The 14,711-nt window shown below is 36.3% G+C and overlaps 1 protein-coding gene across 5 annotated transcripts in view; it reads left to right on the forward strand.

Moving 5' to 3' along the window:
* Positions 1-7,215: 7,215 nt before the first annotated feature.
* LOC127424165 (ral guanine nucleotide dissociation stimulator-like) overlaps positions 7,216-14,711 on the forward strand; it is a 34,672-nt gene continuing 27,176 nt past the window's right edge. Inside the window, exon 1 of one of the 5 annotated variants that reach the window (XM_051669117.1) lies at positions 7,216-7,410. In XM_051669117.1, coding sequence (XP_051525077.1) covers positions 7,282-7,410 — 129 coding nt within the window. In that variant the 5' untranslated portion in view covers positions 7,216-7,281. The other 4 variants (XM_051669119.1, XM_051669116.1, XM_051669115.1 and 1 more) reach the window with 4 other exon arrangements.

Below are 14,711 nucleotides of genomic sequence, written 5' to 3' on the forward strand. Positions count from 1 at the left end.
CTGTTTCCTAGGACATATAAAGCCTCCAGGGGGCGCTCGGTGGCTCAAAACACAATTGAAATCTCAGAACGTATTTCACCATCAGTCGCAACGAATGTTGCTGACTAGCGCTAAAGTGAAAGGATCACGTGCGGTCTGAATAATAATTTACATCTACTCTAAATAATGACACTGAGAAACTTTACTACACATTAAAGGAATATTCCGGGTTCATTATAAATTAAGCTCAATCGACGGCAACTGTGGAATAATGTTTATTACCACAAAACAAATTTTTAACTTGCCTTTCTTAAAAAAAAATAAAAATAAATAAAAAATCGAGGTTACAGTGATGCACTTACAATGGAAGTGAATGGGGGCCAATTTTTGGAGGGTTTAAAGGCAGATATATAAAGCTTATGATTTTATAAAAGTACTTACATTCATTCTTCTGTTTTATTTGAGCTGTAAAGTTGTTTAAATCGTAATTTTTACGGTCATTTTAGAGTTTACAGCGTTATGACGTCATGGCAACAAAGTTGTGAAATTTGACCTAATTTTACACAGAAAAGGTTAGTAAGTGATTTTATCATGCTAAAATCCAGTATATTGTTTACATCTTGTGGCTATGCTTTTAAAATAGTGAGTATTTTAACGGTTACAGATTGGCCCCATTCGCTTCCATTGTAAGTGCTTCACAGTAACCCAGTTTTTTTTAATTCATTTTATTTACTTATTTATTTATTTTTTAAGTAGGGGCGAGTCAAAATAAATTTTTGTGGTAATCCACATTATGCCACAAATGCTGTCGATTGAGCTTAATTTGTATTGAACCCGGAATATTCCTTTAGGTTAAACTGGAGAACTATCATGTAGGTTCACAGACAGCATTTGTTTATTCTCTATGAAACAGAGTGATTTCATAGTATTGTGGATGTGTCTTATAATCACAGTTGACTGTATAAGTTGAACTCAGTAATTTTTTTTCTTATAAAAAAAGTAAATATTTTACTCTCAAAAAACATTTTTAGTGATTTTTTATTATTTTGATCCCCTTTTCTCCCAATTTGGAATGCCCAGTTCCCACTACTTAGTAGGTCCTCATGGTGGCACAGTTACTCACCTCAATCCGGATGGTGGAGGACAAGTCTCAGTTGCCTCCATTTCTGAGACTGTCAGTCCACACATCTTATCACGTGGCTCGCTGTGTATGACACCGCAGAGACTCACAGCATATGGAGGCTCATACTACTCTCCACGATCCACACACAACTTACCACGCACCCCACTGAGAGCGAGAACCACTAATCATGACCACAAGGAGGTTACCCCATGTGACTCTACCCTCCCTAGCAACCGGGCCAATTTGGTTGCTTAGGAGACCTGGCTGGATTCACTCAGCACACCCTGGATTCGAACTCGCAACTCCAGGTGTGGTAGTCAGTGTCAATACTTGCTGAGCTACCCAGGTCCCCTAATTTATAGTAATTTTGAAACAAATGTATAAAGTCTTGAGCACTCACATGAGATGAAGACTCCCATCATATCAGTAACCTTATAAAAGCTGTTTTATTCTACATGGTTAGAATCAAATGACCAGCAGAATACTACTCACTTAAAGGAATAGGTCACCCAAAAGGAAAATTTTGCCCTCATGCCATCCCTGATGTATAACACTTTCTTTTTTCTGCTGAAAAAAAAAACAAAACATTCTCAGCTCTGTTAGTACTCACAACCCAAGTGAATGGGTACCAAAATTTTGAAGCTCATAAAGTACAAAAAGGCAGCATAAAAGTAAACCATTCAACTCCAGTGGTTAAATCCATATCTTCAGAAGCGATATGATAAGTTTGGGTTAGAAACAGATACATTCTGAAGTCCTTTTTTTAATAATAAATATCCTTGTTCTTGTGTTTTTGGCGATTTGCATTCTTCATACATTTCGCCATCTCCTGAGCAGGGAGGAGAATTTATGGGGAAAAAAGGACTTAAATACTGACCTGTTTCTAACACACACCTATTATATTGCTTCTGAAGATATTGATTTAACAACTGGAGTCGTATGGATTACTTTTATGCTGCCTTTATGTTCTTTTTGGAGCTTAAAAATGTTAGTACTCATTCACTTGCATTGTATTGACCCATAGTGCTGAAATATTCTTCTAAAAATCTTTGTTTGTGTTCTGCAGAAGAAAGAAAGTCAATCACATCTGGGATGGCATGAGGGTGAGAAAATGATGAGAGAATTTTCATTTTTGAGGGAACTTTTCTTTTAATCTCAGTTTTCTACAATGGCATTGTTAACTGAAAAGTATTGCGTTTGAATATAGCTGCATCTATGCTAAGCAATTTCTTCCATTCATTTTAATAGAAATGACCCGTCTCTTCTAAAGAGTCTCTGGGCTTGCAAACCACACAAACTTAAACACCTCCTAAAGCAGAGTGCATGATATATGTTGACTTCCTGGTAACTGTTGTGAAGCAGAGGCTGCAGCCAGAAGACGCTTCTTTATCCCTTGCCTGTACATGTGTCTGAAATTGTGGCATGTCAGCACTTTAAAATAAATGCAATTGAGTAATCTTATAATTAAAGTAATAAAACCTCAGTATATTTAAATTTTATTCATTACATTTTTATAAAACTTATTCAATTTGATGGAATTTTATTAAGAATTTTGTTAGTTTGAGTGACTGAAATTCTAACCATTTATCAACCTAAATAATGTTTAAGACAGCTTCACTTATATTCATTAGCAAAACACAGCAAAAGGTATGTAAACAGCTGCACTCACAATTAGAACAACTGAATGCACTGAGTGATGATGTTAAAACTCTTGTCTTGAGGACCACATCTCTCCACTTATGCTTGCACTTTTTGTTTACATAATTTACATCATTCATTCATCTTTATCCTATGTAAAATCCTTCTTCCTTCTTTTAGCCTTTGAGCCTCTGAGCTCTGACTGAATTACATGGCAGAAAACATTTTTCTAATTAAGAAGAGAGCAGTCAAATGGCCAGACAGTGTAACTCCTGTCCCCACCTTCTACCTGAAATGTTCAACTACTCACTACAAATAGTTTATGGATTAATTTGCTTTAATTATTTAATTTATTTTACAATATAGTTGAATATTTAGGCTTGCAAAAAAGTCAAACACATTTAAAAGATAATAATTAAATTATAAAAATTGGTTCAAATAAAAATTTTTTACAGAGGGGGGCACAGTGGTCTGGCGATATTGATTTGGAGGAATTAGTCTTATAGCCAGACTTCTGACTAAAAGGCACAAAGTTAGTGCATGGACTGTGGGCGTGCCGTCTGAGGCTGAAACTATGGAGGAATAAGTCACTGGTAGCACTCACTCACATTCATATTATTTCTATTTATCAGTCAAATTCTAGAGCAAATGCCCAGACTTTCTTTGAACAGGTTATGACTTGTTGTATCACAGTGGAAAAATTACTGTTGTGTCCTGTACTGAGGTGGAAACAGGCAAAAGGAAAACGTTCTGCGTCAGAATAAGGGGGACCCATCATTGTTTAACTGATGTTATAAACAAAGGAAATGCCTCTAGAGTGTGCAGACTCAGTTGTTTACATGTTAAAATTCATGAATCATTACACAGAAAGGAGGATGCAGAATGTTTGTATCAACATTATCTGGTGACTGCAGAGAATAGGTGTGACAGGAGGACGTGTATTAATCATGTCACCACACGTCTCACTGGCCTTCCTGTTATAGGCCTATGGCTCCTTACGGTTGTTGCTGATGACATCCATTTACATGTACATTTTCTCTATTATTCCATAGCCAGTGTCCTCTGAGGCTGAGTGGAACATTAGTGAGTACAGCAGGCTCTGTTCCTTTCCAACCTTTTCCTGTCCTGCCTTTGTGTGGTGCTGGATCTTTGAACCTGTTCATACAGAAGCTGTGCTTCCTTTCCTGTCCCCTTTTATTTATAACCCTTCATTCCACCCAATACACAGTGCAGAGATTTTAGTTAGAGAGGGTTAGATTAAAGGCATATTGGTAGTTGGTGCATAATGTGTCCATGGACTTTTAAAAAAAAGTCTGTCACACAGGGTCATTTACAAGCCAGGTTGTTCACAAGAAACCACATTGGCCACATTAACTTCTATTGTAAGTGCCTCACTGTAACATCGAATTTTTCTTTTTTTTTTTTAAAGAAAAGGAGGGCCGAGTCAAAATAAAGTTCTGTGGTAATCAAAATGATGCCACTAATGCTGTTGACTGAGCTTAACTTAGAACTCACAATATTCCTTTAAAGTCAATCAGTCCAAAACATATTTAAAATAGAAATTGCAGACAGAAAAAAAAAAAATCTTTCTTTCTTTTTGTGAGTGTAAGTCTTCGTAATGTGGTATGGTTCTCGTGTGCAAATAAGTCAGCTGTACTGTTGTCTCTATGGTCTTTATTGCAATTCCTCTAGGCATCTCTTTTCAAAGATTGAGCATTTGCTGTCTCCATAGCAACCACATCTCTCTATGGCTGCGTAGGATATCCTCTGCATTTTAAAACAGTTCCCACAGTCTGTGCTTTCATAACAGAGTGCCACCTCCCCGCGGTCCTCAACGATGTCTGCTGTTAGATAATCATCACATGTAGCCATCTGATATCGAACTGTGTGCTGTTTTGGTTCATATTTTTTCTCCTGTTGCATGTGAGGTGTGATTAATGACAGTTTTATGCAAATGGTTCCAGCATAATGCACTTGTGTACTGATCCATCTCCTTTAACCCGAAAGAATAATAATAAAAAAAAGCCTTACAAATACTGTTGGCAAGGTTTATTTTTTTAGGACAGGATAGCTATTGTACTCTTCATAATGCATCTGTGGTTGAAAAGCTTTGTGACCTAGATTTAATGATAGGGCATAGCAATTTTTTTTTCAACTCTTTAATGGATCTCTGAGTGTATGTCAGCCGTTTGTTTGTGTATAAGGATTTGCCTACATTGTGGAGATCAAATGTCCCCACAAGGAGAGTAAAACCTGAAATCACTTACATTGTGGGGACCGGTCAGTAGTCCTGATGATGAAAATGGCTTAATAAACATACTAAATAATGTCTTAATGAAAATCTAAAAATGAAGAAATTAAAATCGGCAACAGATAAAATAGTCACACAATGAGAGAAAAAACAAACATGTTTATGCGTGTGTTCACTGTAGGACCCAGACTCCCAGTTGCACAGGTCACTGGGCAGACTGGTCACGAGAGCGCATACTCTAGTCTGGTGTCACCTGGCCACTTTTGTGTGCTTGAGTGAAATGGACAGAGGGGCTGGTATGAAGGTAAAATAGTGCCTAAATGATTTGCATGCACAGAGTAAGATTTGTAATAGTGTAAATCAAATTGCAAGCGTAAAAATAAATTGCATGCACACAGAACGTTTTGTAAAGGTGTAAATCAAGTTGCAAGCGTAAGAAAAAATATTAGCAATACTTCAATGCTTTGCATAAGTGTAATTCATGTGTTGTGAATTTGTAATTGTGTATTAACACAAAGTAAATTTGGTGTGTATTCTTCTGCCTTTTTTTTTTTTTTTTGCACTTACACTTTTGGGACTGTTTTTGTGCCTAAACATGGCCAAAAACATTACAAACCTGCAATCAGCGATATGCAAGCAAAAAAAGGGTCATCATGAACAGCAAAACGGATTGACCGTATAGAATCAGTCTGTATGTATAAAATAAACTATTGCAAACGTGTAAATTACTTGTGTTTGTGGCATAAATATTTTCCAGAAATAATCCAATAAAATAATCCGTGTTCCCTATGTTGCGCTCACACTTTTGGCACGAATTTCTCACTGAAAAGAGTTTTGCAAGCGTGAGGGGGAAAGCGGGTCTACCTGCTTCTAGTAACCAATCAAATGAGGTTTTCATTGACCAGTTTACTCTGACCTGATTGGTTTAACAATGTGACAGACTGCTTGTTCTTCATATGGCTCAGCGTCGTTCCTCTGGGTACCTATCCTCTCTTAAATATTAAACTGAAATATGAATACATACACATTCTTTTATTGCGAGTGTAAAGTTGAGCTGACATCATTTATTAATATAAATCTCAATCTGGTGTTCAAATGTTTCTTCTTGTTGCTGTTCATTATTATAATTATATTTTAATTACTTTCAATTATCATTGGCATGGCAAATGGGTGGATGGATGGATGGAACTTGCTGGTTTCATTGAACTAACTCTAAAAAACAAAATGATAAAAGTAAACTATCTATCTATCTGTTCAAAGAGTTTTGTTTTATATGGCTTACTTTATTAATTTGTGTTCTAGCGTGAGTTCTGTGATACCAGCTAATTCCATATATTCACCAAAATGCCTTATAGTAAATATAATTAAATTGTGTACCCAGAGCCATATGAAGAAGAAGCTGTCTGTCACGTTAGTAAACCAATCAGGTCAGAGTAAACTGGTCAACGGAAACCTCGTTTGATTAGTTACTAGAAGCAGGTAGACACGCCTTCCCACTTGCGCTTGCAAAACTCTTTTTGTGTGAGTGCAACAAAGGGAAGACGGAACAGTGTATCTCGGATTATTTCTGGAAAATATTTATGCCACAGACACAAGTAATTTATATATTTGCAGTAGTTTATTTTATACATACAGACTGATTCTACACGGTCAATCCGTTTTGCTGTTCATGACACCCTTTCTTTGCTTGCATATCGCTGATTGCAGGTTTGTAATGTTTTTGGCCATGTTTAGATGCAAAAACAGAAGAATACACAACAAATATATTTTGTGTTCATACGCAATTACAGATTCACAACACATGAATTACACTTATGCAAAGCATTAAAGTATTGCTAATCTTTTTTTCTTGATTTACACTTTTACAAAACGCTCTGTGTGCATGCAATTTATTTTTACACTTGCAATTTGATTTATGCTTTCACAAATCTTACTCTGTGCATGCAGATTTTTCTATCACACTTGTAACTTCATTTATGCTTTTACAAATCTTACTCTGCGCATGCAAATCATTTAGGCACTATTTTACCTTCATAGGCCAGGAGAGCACCTTTCCCCTACATTTTCACTCTACGATACACAAACAGCGTGTCTCCAAGGGGCATGGCTGAGGAAAGTGCAGCATAATGCATATTAACTCACAAAAACTGCAAGGCGCAGAGCTTGCAGCTACATTGTTTCCACTTACTGGTCACGCAAACGTACGTATATCTTTGTGGGAGTGTTGATGAGCCTGTTCACATGGATTGTGAGCTGTTAAACAGGAGCGTGACTAATAGCTATGGACTGAATGTCATGGTCAGGTGGCTTGGGGAGGGGGATCTGTGACAGAGCTGTGAAGAGAGAATTGTGTGAGCTCAGACAGACAGTAGCGTACTGCCAGGAGTCCAGCGTTCTGCAGAGACACCTGCATATTAAAGTGAGATACCTTGATGCATACCTACATTGCGTGTATAGGCGTGGTTGTTTACATGGTTCGGGGGTTGTTAGAGAGAGACAGGCATTGAAAAAGACTGTGCAAGTTCATCGTTGTTCAGATTTCCTTAGGCAGCAGAAGTAGACAGCAGCAGGAACTGTGAGTGACAACACCAGTAAGTTTCTGTTTGTGATGTAACTAGTACAGAGAAATATAGAGGGTGAGAAGGAGGTGAGTTTGAATGTGTTTGTGTGCATGTAAAAAAGAGAACAAGAGTGTGTGTAGACTCACTCTGGAAGGGGAACGATTTAAAGGGAGAGCGAGAGAGGGAGGGAGTCGAGTATCAATGAGTGCAGAGGAAGGAGAGCAGCATTCCCTAATATGAAGCAGGCTCCTGGGCAGCAGCCTGCACTCTCTCCATCAGGGAAGATGGAGCATAAATCTGTTTTCAGCCTGCAGAAAGCTCTGGCTCAGCCTGTGAAGATGTGCATGTTTGATTTCCCTGTCTCCATCCTGGATGATCTGGTAAGAGATCTGCTTTGCATCCTGATTCACCTGGTGCCTGTTGTATCTATGCATGCATCCATTTAAGACTGTAGTGCTGAAGTATAAACTCATGCATCGGCTCTATTCGGCTGGTTTGATTAAAACAAGTTTAACTTAGTTCTCTGTGGAACGTTTCCTCCCTAGGTTTTATGCTAAAAGCATGTCAGTGCTGCTCGCCTTTTACTCACAATTGAGCAAGTCACAACGCATTGATAATAGTGTCTGGAGTTGGATCCACTTCGTTAGTTGTGAATGTTTTGCAATCAATAGTGAGTTCTGCTTTTGGCATGCCGAACAGGATGTTGTTGCTATGCTGCCTTGTGGCTATCAAGAGTTTTTTTCTTATTTCAATGGCGCATTTTGGCCAGAGATGTTTAAGTTTGATGTTCTACTTTTGCTAAGTAGTAGGTGTCTTTATGTGTAAGCATTTTTGCAGGTGCGAGTATGCATGCAGGTCACCAAGCCCTCCTTTTATAGCATATTATATTAGTCAATGTCAGCATTGCACTGTAACTGGATGAAGTTTTATGATTCATCTTGAAATTGAAGTAATCCACTGTTGGCCCTGTGGAGCAATGCAGTTTAGGATTTCTTTAAATAAATATTCATGTAATGCTTATAAAAGGCTACAATTCTTTAGTAAGTCATATGTTTTTTGTCAATGAACATGATCTGTACTGAACTGAATTCAATTCATCTTGGACTCATGGTATGTACACAAACACAAAGCCTTGTCATTCCCCTTAGATGTAAAAAGTATGATTTTAGCACATATGTAGCCAAGTGGAGAAATTTTGTGCTCTAGACATAAATTGGACGTGGCCCGTTTAAGAACCGAAGTTTTGCGACACCTTCTTTGCGCATGTGTGCTGATTAGAGACCTGAGAACATAAGTTGTGCAAGAGAGCTCCCGGTTTTGTTCATTGGTTACGATTTCTTGGGTAAATATCAAATTTTACACATGCATTACAGATGCTTATAAACTGCATTAAATATGAGTTCAGAAGAATCGTATGTTAAAATTGAGTGTTTGTTATAGATCATTTCTGAAGGATGTATATCGATTGCATGTGGCGTTTGACCACGTTTTGGTGCACATGCGAGGAATGGCCTCTACCGTATTTAAAAAAAAAAACTGTGTTTCACTACTGTGTTTTAATACCGTATTTAATTTTTTATTTTTCTTTATTCTTTTTTTTTATACGGCCTATCAACTGCTGGTTTTTTTTTTTTTTTATCTTTTATAACAGCCGTCAAATAAAACCAGCCAATAAACAATTTTGTATCCTGTCACTGTGTGATTATTTTCAACCCACCGGCTACATATAATTAATGGTAAATATGTACATTGTGTTTCATAAGAGAATTCATGTGCTTTCACTGTAAACTATTGTTAAAATGAGGCTGAAAGACAATAATCAGGCTGTGGTGATGGGGGCGTGGTCGTGTGTCTGTTTGCGGGAGAGAGGGAGTGGTGTGGCTCCTCAAGCTAGATGACATGACTTCTAACAGCTGTTTCTCATTACAGTGATAGCGGAGAGAGCCCTTAAAAACAGCTGAACAGAGAAGAGAGGGAGAGAACGAGTGTGCAGCGTTGCCATCCGTTTACACTGATTGTTGAATCTATTGAGTATTTGTGAAGAAGTTTATGTTTATTTTGAGAGTGTGGATTATTGAACTGAGTGAAAACATTTAAAAGAGTGCATACGCTGCACACGAAGGCAAAGAAAATAAAAGCCTTACCTGAAGCGTGTCACTGCTCCCCGTCTCCTCATTTCCCCACACGAACCCTGACCTGGTGTCACACGGGCGTTCCCAGAAGTCCCTACGTGACTGATCACAGTTGATTATATTTTATGGAAATAGTAATATTCCTTCTTATTTTTGATATCAGTTATGTACATTGGGGTGTTCTATATTTTATGTAGTTAAGTTAATGTTTTTTACATTATTTTAGTGTCATATGTGTTACCCTGATTTTGTTTTGTGTTTGTCTCTACATATGTATTAGTCATTGTTCCTGAATGGGTCACTCTTCCCTATGGTCCACTTATAATGTTAGTATAGTTTTTTTTTTTTTTTTTTCACTAAAACAGTCAAAATTGGAAGAAAATGAACAAGCTTCACATTATAATTTATAAAACTACTGTACATTTCAGGGTTAACACATAACGTACACCCAACACATTTCATCTGAATGTAACAAACTGTTTACTCAAGCACAGCAACTATAAAAACAGTCATGACATTTGAAACATTCATGAATGAAACTGCTACTCACGTTTTTGGGGTCCAGTAGTGTTTTAACTGCCCCATCTTTCAATAACAGTTCCTTTGCAAAGCATGAAATATTGTGACTGGTTCACTAGCAATCCACGCTGATACGAGCCGAAAACACATACAGTCCATGCTGAAATATTCTGAATATGCAAACGTAATACAATCCACTGTGATGTTGGGTCTTCACATGAGTGACATCTCACATCTTCCGTGTTTGTTTACGCACAGAATGGCATGTGTTTCTCCCAGTCAGTAGCAGCAGCAGAATGAGACGCATTTTTAAAAGTTGCGCATGCACCGCTCTTAAAACGCGATGCAAACACATCAAAATGATCAAAGACTTCGATTTAGTGCATGTTTACAAAAGACCAATAATTATAAATAGCACAGATGAGGGCAAAAACAGTCCACGATGCCTTCAAAACAGTGGTGCGAGATGCATGATCATGCTCAAAGCCGTTCATCTAGTGCATGTTTGTGTAGAAAAACATTTAAATCCAGATAAGCACATGAAGGTGTCCTGTGTAAGTCCCCTTTGGTGTAGATGAATCTCCCATGACAGGCCTTCTCTCCTCTTCACTGTGACTGACTGAGCACCAGTGGGCAGGGCCAAGGGTGCAATAATGAAAAACAGGCATTGATGTCTTGCTGAAGAGGCAGTCATTATGCAGATGTATTTGGTCCTTGTGATGTCACAAGTTCCACAAATTACAAATGAGCCATTTCAGGAGCTTGGTTTAAATAAATGCTCTTTTTCCATTAAGAAGGAAGTTTTCAGTTCTAAAACTTGGTTTTATGCACTGACCTCTAATATGTCAAAATATCAAGGAAAATTTGATTCCTCATGTCATGACCCCTTTAAGTCATTGTGTGGCCTGTTGTAGTTACTACAGTGTTTAACAATATATTTTAAAGTGAAAAGTAAATTTTTATATTTCCAAAAGGTTAGTACATTAAGTTTATGTTATTTAATATTATAAATGGTAGTGAACCGTAAATACACAGGCATCAAATTGACATCACGTAATGTCTGAAACATGGTCACAGTATTTTTTTTTTTACTGTAAATTTAACAGAATTTGTTTTACAGCGTAGGGCTGTCAATTTAATGAGTTAATTCAGTTTGATTAATTACATAAAAAATTACTAGTTAAAAATGTTATGCAATAGACCTTATTCACGTTAGCGCCATCTTTGGTTTTTAATGGGAATGATAAGGAGGCTGTGAGGGAAAGACTTACTGTCTCTTCAATGGCATAAATGATATAAAGCTCCTAAATCACATCTGATTTTCCACAACTCCTGCTGTATGGAGTTTTTTGTATACAGAATGTTTTTGTACAGATATATTATCAATGTTTTATCCGCGGAATGATCCAAAAACACTTTAAACAGCAGTACAACCCATTGAAGAGACTGTAAGTCTGTCCCTCACAGCCTCTTGATCATTCCCATTAGAAATCAAAGATGGTGCTAGCATGAATAAAGTCTATTAATCATCCCCCTGACAGTATAAGGAATTTTCCTAACATCGAAGCAATTCACGCTTAAAGTACCACCTTTTTTTAAAAGGCTGTAAATGAAACTCCGAATGCAGGGGTCTAAAGATGTGTTTTTCTAAGTTTCAAACTACGTTTAACTGTGGATTGAAGGCCAGTGATAGGCTTGTTCAATAATATGGAAATAAACAATATATTGGCTCCTAAAGCAACTTTTTGTATTGCCTAATCAATGCTTTACTTGTCTGCTATAATTATGCATATTTTATTTATCTGAGTTATATTTGTTATACATTCTATTTATAGTTATATATAATTATTTAGAATTTTTAAATCATTATATATTGAATTATTTTTATCTGGAGCCTTTCTCAACAAATATTGATATGTGTGATTAATTTGATTTAAAAAATGTAATTGATTGACAGCTCCACTTCAAATGCATTATAAGAAATTGTAAAACAATAAATACATTACAAATGTTTAAACAGATATTAACATTCGCATCACTGATACAAACATTTTATGAATGACCAGGCAGTTGTCACATTCAGTCAGTGTCACAGGGACAGGGGTATTGAAATAGTTTCTCTTGTGGCCCCATAAGGAGAAAGCACTTTTGAATCCAAGTTCTGAGTGTCGAAGCACCTTCGAATGGTAATCTGAGCCACATAATGTTGTTTCTGTGGCAGTCAAGAAAGGAAAGTGTTAGCACTCCCTGACTGGGAGACTGAGGTTTACAGACTACATTCTGGCAGTGAATTAAGTTTCTTTTTGCTGCCCTGTTTCTGAGAAGATGTGCAGTGTTATGTCTTCACAAATATACTGTAAAAAATGTTTTGTCAGGTAATTTATGATAACATCTAAATTAACTCGTTTTTATTCTAGTCAAAAAATGTTCTTTAATCTGACTAAATCATCCTAACATGTTAGGTTGCACTAATAAAAGTCATTTTTATGGGTTAGATCAAGTAGAAATAGATCCTTGGGTTAACAATGGCAGGTTACCACTTTTTTTTAGTGTGCTTAAAGTTGTTGTTTTTCAGTGGGATTGCACAACTTGTGCTTCTACTGAGAGCTTCAATTTCTAGGTCTCTTTCACAATAGTCTGTTATAACCACATCATAGTGTTAAGCCACATAGGCTGACATCTTTAAACTTCAGCCTCTTGAACATCAATACCCACCTGTATGTGTGAGTGTGTGAGAGTGTGTGTGTGTGTGTTACAGATGTGTTAATACACTGTAAAAAAAAAACTAAAAAAAACATCCTGTTGTTTTTACACACACACACACACACACACAAAAAAAATAAAATAAAAATAAAACAAAATAAAAATACAAAAAAAAAAACCTAGCAGCTGTGGTTGCCAGAATAATTATTTAAAAAATACAATAAAAATGTAAACAACTTTACAGGACAACCTGTGAATTTGACAGTTTGAAACTGTTGTTTTTACCGTTGTTTATATTATTAAATGATAAACTTAATATATTAACCTTCCGAAACTGTAAAAATCTGCTTTTCACTTTATAATGTATTGTTAATCACCATAGTAATTACAGAAGGGCACATGATGACATGAAGTTCATCAGTAGTGGCCCTTCCAGGAGCACTGACCAATAAACATGTAAGGACAGTGCTCAGTGTCACTCACACAAACACTAAACACCATCAGGGTAACACATGTGAAATTAAAATGATGCAGTAAACATTAACTAAACTACATCAAATATAACACAGAACACCCCAATGTACATAACTGATATTAAAAATAAGAAGAAACATAACTATTCCCATAAAATATAATGAAATGTAATGGGTCACACAGGGAATTCTGGGAATGCTCGATTACTGTTTTTTACCATAATCATAACAATAATTTACAATGAAAAGTACATGTACTCTCTTGTTAAACATGATATACATTTTAACTGTTAATTATATGGTAAAACCATACTTTTTACATGAAATATATATAAAAACATTTAACGTACATTTTATGGTACCCACTCGTTAACCAGTTTACTTTTTTTAACTGTAGCATTTTTACAGTCTTTTACCATTACAATTACTGTACTTTTGTACATTTTAGCCTTAAAATAGATAAACATTTTATTGACTGTAGTATACACAGTATTTTTGGAATTATTGAAGATTTGAATAAGACAGTGCTATTTAGAGAAATGAAAATATTTAAAATTATGTAAATTAAATGTTTCTTCTTTTTGATAGAATTTTTTTGTTTTGTTTTGTTTTTGTTGCTGTGACAATGAACCGGAAATTGCTTTTTCAAATGTGCCTCAGAACGATGTTTTGATTTCTTGTGAGAACAGAAAGCTGTCATACAGGTTTCCTTGTAATTTCGTTTTGTGTGGGAATTCTACCAAATTCCCAGAGCGGGAAGTGCATCATATTGTTGCGAATCATTCTGTTAAAGTACACTCAAATGCTGAGGGTGTTAATAGAAATGCTAAACACAAAAACCTCACCAAACATTTAGGTCTGTAGTGAGAGACAGTTAACAAAGTTAATAGAGTAAGAGAGTTGTGTTGCTGTGTTCCCTGCGTATTGATACAGCTGTTTGAGTCAACAGAGAGGGCAGTGTTTTGGGGTCAGCGAATGGTGGTGGAGAATTTTGAGTCATATCTGTCACAGGATATGTTACAGTTTATTAAGCAAGGTACCAGTTGAGAGGGTTATGCGTTGGAAACACAGGATTGATCAACTTGTTCAACTGACACGTTGGTGCGGCTTGGGTTGTGTGTGCGAGAATGAAGATCCATACATTGATTTGGCAGATTTAGAGGCAAGAGAACAGGTAAGAGAGACCCCTTACTTATGTTATCTGATTTACTGCTTATTTGAGTTCACATTTATCTAGTATTACCAGATCAAGTTAGCTATCACTAGATCTGATGTAAAATAAGCCATTACCTCAGTTTTATTTATTATTTGAATTTTCATGTTTATTAAAAG

Source organism: Myxocyprinus asiaticus, chromosome 33, assembly GCF_019703515.2.
Source record: "Myxocyprinus asiaticus isolate MX2 ecotype Aquarium Trade chromosome 33, UBuf_Myxa_2, whole genome shotgun sequence".
NCBI lineage: Eukaryota > Metazoa > Chordata > Actinopteri > Cypriniformes > Catostomidae > Myxocyprinus > Myxocyprinus asiaticus.